Genomic DNA, 7,921 nt, shown 5'->3' with positions numbered 1-7,921 from the left:
GAAAAGAGTGAGAGATTTGGAGAGAAATTGGAAGAGATAAAGCTTGGTATTTGGAGGGGAGAATGGATGAGGTATTATTTGGTAAGTATTTTGATGATTTATTTGTTGGTATACTTGAATGTATGTGTGTGTTTTGGATTGAGAAATCTAATTTTTTTCCTTGAGAAAGAAGAAGGATTTATGATGAAAAATGATGAGTTATTGTTAATAAGAGTTGTTGCTTTAATTTTGGTTGGAAAAAACCTTGTATTTGTGATGAATTTGGTTGAAATGGAGATGAGTTTGCCGGATTTACTGTAGCATTACTGTAGCGCGAGGTTAGGGTTTGGTTTGGTTAATTAAATTGATGATGATGATTAAGGTGTTAATGATGATGGTTGAAATGATTGGTTGGGTCTAACCAAATTGATTTGGTTGAGTTGGGCTTGATCAAATCAAGTTGAGATGGTTTGGGTTTGGTTCAGTTGATTTGGGTTAAGGGTTTTGGGCTGAACTAAGTTGGTTCAATGGATTTTGAATAAGAATTGGGTTGGTTCAAGCTGGTTCAGTCAAATTGAGTTTGGTTCAGTGCAATTAAGCTTGGTTCAGTGGAATTAAGGTTAGTTAAGATTGATTCAGCAGTGTTTACCTTAAACTGAGTTGGTTTAAGTGCAATTGAAGGCCAGTTGGACTATACAAGGTCGGGTTTTAACCGATTAGAGTGAGTGGGCCCAATAGAGAGTCTATTATTGTTTTTGTATTTTATTTTGGGTTTAAATGTGTTATTTATTTTTATTATATTATTCTGTTAGGTGTTGTTCAGTCTTGGGAGGGAGTTCCAGGTCTAGCAAAGAAACCAAGGACACCAGGTGAGTTGGTAGTGGCTATTATTTTAAATAATTAATTAATTATTATTATTTTGAAATAATTGTTTAATGGCTAGTATTTTGGAAATAAATGTTTAAGTATTTCATTTTATCATGTTTAATTGCGTATAAGGTCGAAATATACTTATATTTATTTTCCTACGATGTGCCATGATAACCGTATTGATACATCAGTTTTGTATAATTATACGTATTTGTGAATAGTGGAAATACATGTATATGTGATTTAATTATTCAATTCATGTATTTATTTTTGATGGTCATATATGCTTTGATTTGGAATGATTTGAGAAATCATGTGCGCATATTAAAATGGTTTATCGACAATATTTGTGGAACTGGTTTTCATTACTAGTATAGGAATGGTATCCTAGATTTGGACTTTTCTAGTATTATGCATGTATTGTACTGTGAATGCTTGTCCTGGATAAGGACGCTGTGATATGATTTATACAGTTTGTATTATTGCTGCATTTACATGTTGGTTTGGATGGTGACGGCAGGCTAAGGCCCGACTACTGCAATAGTGGGTCCCCACGGGCCAGCCTTTAGAGGTGGCGTGGTGGACCTGAGTGTTGATTAGTCGAGATCAGGTGGGAGTGTAGAGCCCTGATTGGATTATACATCAGGATCCCAGAGTCACCACATGGGACCGATGGGCCAACGTCAAGGGTGCGAAGACCTTGGCAGCTCCCAACCTAGTCGCGACGGCGGCTAAGTGGGGAAGAGTTTTCAGGCTATGGATTTGAGAATGGTTTTATATTATCTATTATTTTTACATTGATTTATAATGAATTTATGTTTCAAGAGTTCTTTAAAGATGTATTTTGCTAGAATTCTGGTATTTGGTAAAGTTGGAAAATTATTTGAGAAGTTGGTATTTATATACTTTATATACACTATATTTAAGTAATTAAAATTATTAAGCCACTACCGACCAACTGAATGTGCTGTAGCTGCAGGAGTAGGACCCTAGATTGCCTGATCGAGTTTAGAGCTAGTCAGGGTTGAGTCCAAGACTGCAGTGGGTCCCTTTTTCTTCCTATTTATTGATGTCATGATCTTGTAGCGGTTGTACCCGCAAATCAAAGTGATTATATTTATTGTATATCTGTATTTAAACCTGTAGTTGGTGAAAAATTGTAAATTGTGATTTGTAAATCTGATTTTGTTTTAAAACAGGGTGTCAGTTTTCAGTTAAAAAGAAATTTTTAACTGATGGGTGCCACATTTACCTCGGTAGAATGGGTGGGTGTGACAACTATTCTTCAATCTTGCACAAAACCATCAATGTAAGATAGTGTTTGTTTTGAAGTATTTGACGTTACAACGTAACCTCAAATACCAAATCCAAAAAATCCTTTGTTTGGTTTGAGTAATTTTAAAATACCAAGGTAAACCTAATTACTCCAATGGATGTATTTGGACTTACGTCCAAATTGGGTATAAGTCAAAATCCCGGGAGTTGAAAATCCTTATGTGATGTATATAATGTATATACAAAAATATATACACATATACATAGGCATACATACATACATACACATAAAATATACATATACACATACCCATGCAATAATACACACATACATATACTTATACACATATATATACATATACATTTATATATTTATATAAACATACATATGTATTTTTACATATGTATACATACCTATACTATGCATACATGCATATATGCACACACATATACATGTATCTATATATATATATGCATATATACACAAATGTACATATACTCATATACATCTATGTATATATATGCATATACACACACATATACATATCCTTATATACATGTATATATATTTATATAAATATACATAGGTATTTTTACATGTGTATACATACATATACATATGCATCTATACAAACACATACATATACACAGATACATGTATGCATGTATATGCATATATACATATATATACATATACTTATACACATATATATATATACTCATATACATATATGCATATATACACATGTGGTTTCAAATTCTAGATTTATAAATCTTTCCAAACAAACATAAAATCTTCTAATACAATAGTTCCAGTTACATTCAACCAAACACAATATTTGACTGTACTGTATTTTGAAAACCACGGAAATACACTACATTTAAAATTACATCCAACCAAATGCCCCAATGATTTTAATGTGACTAGGGATCATACGATTCTCTAAATTTATCTATTTGCTTTTGTCAAGGCTCAAGCTGTTTATGTCCATTAAAGTTTTAATTAAAGTTTGAATGTGTTTTTGTAAGGTTACTAACAAAGGTTTTTAAATTGTTTATATGCTTTGTTTGCTCCCTATAAGCGATCTGTTTTAGCTTATGATTTTCTCTGATAAGTATAAAGTTGATATATAAATTGGATAGAATTTACACATTAGCATTGTACTCTTTTTATAGGAAATTGAAAATCCAAATCTTTGTCTGATAAGTATGAAGTTAATATGAACTACATAGAATTTGTACATTTTTTATAGGAAATCATATCTTTCAAAATCCAAATCTTTTCTTAGATTTGTATTGGATTCTGATAAGTTTAATGGCACGAACTGAATAGAGATAACACGTTAGTAGCCTAATACATTTTAGATAGGAATTGACGATTTATCTCTGCAAACCCAATAATTTTTTATCTATGACATTTAATTGATAGTAAATGCAATCATGATGTTAATTAATTTTATAGGGTTCCACTGTTGGATGGAATCGGCACAATTTTTGACATGTGTATAGTCTATTGCAGGTGTGATCTTATCTTGACATTGCATTGAAATTACTTTGATTTCTCATGTACATATACATTAATTAAATAAAATAAGCCTCAACTACCATCCATTGCTTATAAAACCATCACAATGCATTGTAACACAGTTAACTTTCACACTTGGCCCACACATTATACAAATTGTTTGAAGGTTGGTTGAATGAGGCTATCCAAGATTAGGTAAATCTTTTAGTTATGATTTTTTAATTTTTTAGGTAGTGTTTGTTTTGAGTACCAAATCCAAAAAATCCTTTATTTGGTTTGAGTGATTTTAAAATATTAAGGTGTTTATGTAAAAAATTGCATGTCCTGATTCAAATCGAATAAAATTTTTTAAAAAATTACACACAGTCGAGATAAGTGCAGAAGACATTTTTGAGAAAATTTAAAATGTTTAAATCACAAGATCAATCGAGAGCACAGATCTCGAGACGATCTAAAACATTCAAATCATAAAGTTTAGTCGAGAACACAGATCTCGAGGCGATCTAATATATTCAAATGATAAGATCAACCGAGAGCACAAATCTCGAGGTGATCTAAAATATTTAAATCACAAGATCAGCCGAGAGCACAGATCTCGAGGTGATCTAAAATATTCAAATCACAAGATCAGCCGAGAGCACAAATCTCAAGGTGACCTAAAATATTTAAATCACAAGATTAGCCGAGAGCACAGATCTCGAGGTGATAAAATTATTAATTAAAAACTTAATTAAATTTTTAAAAAAATTATCCTCACCTCTTTGTTGTGATTTGTCGGAGGGGTTGGTGGACAAAGATAAGATCCGGTTTTTCCTTTTTAAAAAGGGGTGGAAAAAAAGGAAAAGAAACGAGGGAGATCGGAGAAAGAGAAAAATTGTAAGAAAAATTCAGAGGAGGATCAGAGGAGCGCGAAAAAGGTTATCTTCTCTCCTACTTATTTTATATAAAATAGATAAAAAATAAAAAAAAAGAAGTCGCCCGCCGTTTGTGCCATCGTTCACCGCCACGGCATGCTTGGATGGCTGAGATAATGCCGCCAAGCATGCCGTTGTTGCCTCTCGCCGCCATCGTTATCATTAAATGCCTTGTCATGCTTGGATGGCTGAGATAATGCCGCCAAGCATACCTGAGTTCGTCGTTGACGTCGCCGCCACTGTTCACCATCGTTGTTGCCATGCCGTGCCGCCTGATGCTATTATTTTTGCGCATCGTCGCTGCTGCCCATTGTTGTTGCTATGGAATCTAACGAAGATGATGATAGCGTTGTATCTATTAAAAAAAATAAAAATAAAAAAATAAAAAAAATCAGAAGAGAATGGAAAAAGAAAAGATTTTTTTTTTTTAAAAAAAGACGAATGAAAAAAAATCATGGAGAAGAGCTTCTCCTTCTCTTCATTCCCAGACTCCGGTGACTTTTCGCCGCGCGAGAACCCTACCAAGCTTTCGTGCCTCATATTTGTTGCGATCCATTCCAGGAACCGGCTTCTCGGAGAAGAAGCCGCTGGCATTGCCGCTCGTTACCTCGACAAGGTCTTCTCCCATATCCGTGATATGATTGGGAAGCCTTACGGTCGTGCGAAGTCTTTCCTTGATTCTGAGTACCTTCCTTGTGATCTCGTTGAGGACGCGAGGGGATCAGTCGGGATCTGGGTAGACACTGGAAGGCCGAAGTATTCGCCTGAGGAATTGCTGGTAACGGTGCTGAGTTACACGACAGGGCTGGCAGAGTCACACGTTAAGGTGCATATGAAGGATGTAATGATCTCTGTGCCACCTTACTTCGGGCAAGCGGAGAGGAAGAGGGTGGTGCAAGTGGCGCAACTTGCTGGAATCAATGTACTCGCTTTAATCAATGAACATGCCGGAGCAGCCTTGCAATATGGCATTGATAAGGATTCCTCGAATGAATCACGGCATGTGATCATCCATGACATGGGCGCTAGTAGTACTTATGCTGATTTGTTTTACTTCTCGGCTTATAACACCAAGGAATTTGGAAAGATTGTTTCTGTCAATCAATTTAAGGATGTTAAAGGGAGTCCATAGCTTGCTGATGAGTTCAACAAACAATTGGGGAATGGTGTTGATGTGAGGAAGTCTCTGAGGGCTATGGATAATAAATTGAAGAAGCAGGTTAAACGCACCAAAGAAATTCTTAGTGCGAACACAGTTGCTCCAATATCAGTTGAATCTTTGTATGATGATGTTGATTTCAGAAGCACTATGTCTCATGAGAAATTTGAAGAACTCTGTGCGGATTTGTGTGAGCAGTCCCTTGTTCCTGTCAAGGAAGTGCTTAAGCATTCTGGTTTGAAAACGGATGAAATTTATGCAGTGGAACTCATGGGCGGTGCCACTCGTAGGCAATAATTTCTTGGAAGGAAAGATTTAGACAAGCATCTTGATGCTGATAAAGCAATAGCACTTGGGGTATCACTGCATGCTGCAAATTTAAGTGATGGAATGGTTGATGGCTCTTCATATGGTTGAGTTTGATGGTCCAGAGTTTACAAATGACGAGAAGATTGATCTGCAACTTGTGCCTGGATAAAAAGAACTTGGAAAAATAAGTAAAAAGGAATTGAAGCTATGTCAAGCTTAAAGCAATGCATTTTCACCAAGGAAAATTCGGGTCTCTGGTCACGAGTCATTGTTTGACCTTTTGAACATGTATATATATATATATATCTATATATAGTTCAGATATTAGATTTCTGTTGGTATTCTTAAACAAGGTCTATTTCGGTGGTTTAATGTTCAATATGGAAAAGACTGGAAAAAAAAAAGTTTCATTCTACAAGACTGTATCTGCAAAACCTATCCATGTATCAACAGTGCATATTCAATACACTTGTGCGCAGTTGCAATATTATATTAATATATGTGCATGATGAATGCATAAAAAAATTGAATTCTATATGCATGGAAAAAAGTGAAAAGCATGCATAAAAAAAATAATAATTAAAAAAAAAAATAAAGAATTCATGCATATATACGTGCATAACAAAATAAAATTTTTTTGAAAAGCATGCATGTTCCTGACTTAATGAGGTGGACCCACCATTAAAATAAATAAATAAATAAATAAATAATAAATATGTATATGAAGCATGCAAACGTGCATGGCAAAAATAAATGAATAAATAAATAAATAAATAATGGATGAGAAGCATATGGGCTCACCGTGGAGAGCTATACATGGGAATTATTATATGTGGGAGATGACGCATTAGAATCATGTCATGCATGCATATGGGCTTGTTATAAAAATTTTTGGCATGCACACATGCATGAGATAAAATTAGGGAGCATGCATATAAAAAAAATAATAATAAATAATAAATAAATAAATAAATATAACCCACTATGATAAGTGTGGATTAAATTAAATAAATAAATAAAATAAAAAAAATATATCCAGAAATGATATGCAAACGAATGAATAGTAGAGAAATATGCATGGCTAATCTCAAAGCAATGATAAGCGTGCTCATCTCAATATGGTGGCTAAATTTGTCTAAAAACAACAATGAGACCTATTCCTAAAAAAAAAAGAAAAGAAAAGAAGGCGACAACAAGACATGCAATGTAGTAACAAGACACAAGTAGCGGTGACTTGTTTATTTCAAAACAGCAACAAATATTTTGAAGAAAATTTAAGACAGTCATAAACTATTTATTTGGAGACGGCAATGAGGCACGCAAAGCGGTGATAAGGCACAGACAGCAGCAACGATATATGATATATATATATAAAGAAAGTCATATATTGACATATGTATGATGTATTGAGTATATGTGATAAAATAACAAAATTTATGATTTGCAAATTCTCTTGTCCCGTTACGTGTACTTTTGCCCTTAATCGGAGGTTCCAAAGATTTCTAATCTGGGGTAATTAATAATAGGGGATTGTCCCTATTAGGAATGAAAGAACCCACACAAAACAAATATGATATTTGTGCTTCGATATATTGTCTGGTGTCTTTTCATGATGCCAGACGCTTATTTTCGATCCCACATAAGGTAAAACTAATTACTCCAATAGATGTATTTTGACTTACGTCCAAATTGGACGTAAATCAAAATCCCGGGAGTTGAAAATACTTAGGTGATGTATATAATGTATTTACATACATACATATACAAAAATATATACACATACACATACTCATAGGCATACATATATACATACATATATACACAGAAAATATACATATACACATGCATAATACACACATACATATACTTATACACATAATTATACATATA

General features: G+C 33.8%; 1 protein-coding gene across 1 annotated transcript; it reads left to right on the top strand.

Moving 5' to 3' along the window:
• The first annotated feature begins 4,747 nt into the window (after window positions 1-4,747).
• On the top strand, window positions 4,748-6,019 carry LOC120265019 (heat shock 70 kDa protein 17-like). Its single transcript, XM_039272953.1, has 3 exons — window positions 4,748-4,914; window positions 5,125-5,653; window positions 5,696-6,019. Exons 1-3 carry the CDS (start codon window positions 4,748-4,750, stop codon window positions 6,017-6,019), a joined length of 1,020 nt encoding a protein of 339 aa, XP_039128887.1.
• Window positions 6,020-7,921: the final 1,902 nt, after the last annotated feature.

This window comes from Dioscorea cayenensis, chromosome 7 (genome assembly GCF_009730915.1).
Source record: "Dioscorea cayenensis subsp. rotundata cultivar TDr96_F1 chromosome 7, TDr96_F1_v2_PseudoChromosome.rev07_lg8_w22 25.fasta, whole genome shotgun sequence".
NCBI lineage: Eukaryota > Viridiplantae > Streptophyta > Magnoliopsida > Dioscoreales > Dioscoreaceae > Dioscorea > Dioscorea cayenensis.
Note: the sequence above shows the minus strand (reverse complement) of the source record. Positions and strands in the feature narration are given on the sequence as shown.

Bases quoted from the DNA above. Each gene is read 5' to 3' on its own strand.
- LOC120265019 (XM_039272953.1), top strand. From the start codon at position 4,748: ATGGCTGAGATAATGCCGCCAAGCATACCTGAGTTCGTCGTTGACGTC. The intron at 4,915-5,124 runs GTATCTATTAAA...GATCCATTCCAG, and splicing joins ACGAAGATGATGATAGCGTT to GAACCGGCTTCTCGGAGAAG. The intron at 5,654-5,695 runs GTTTCTGTCAAT...GGGAGTCCATAG, and splicing joins CCAAGGAATTTGGAAAGATT to CTTGCTGATGAGTTCAACAA.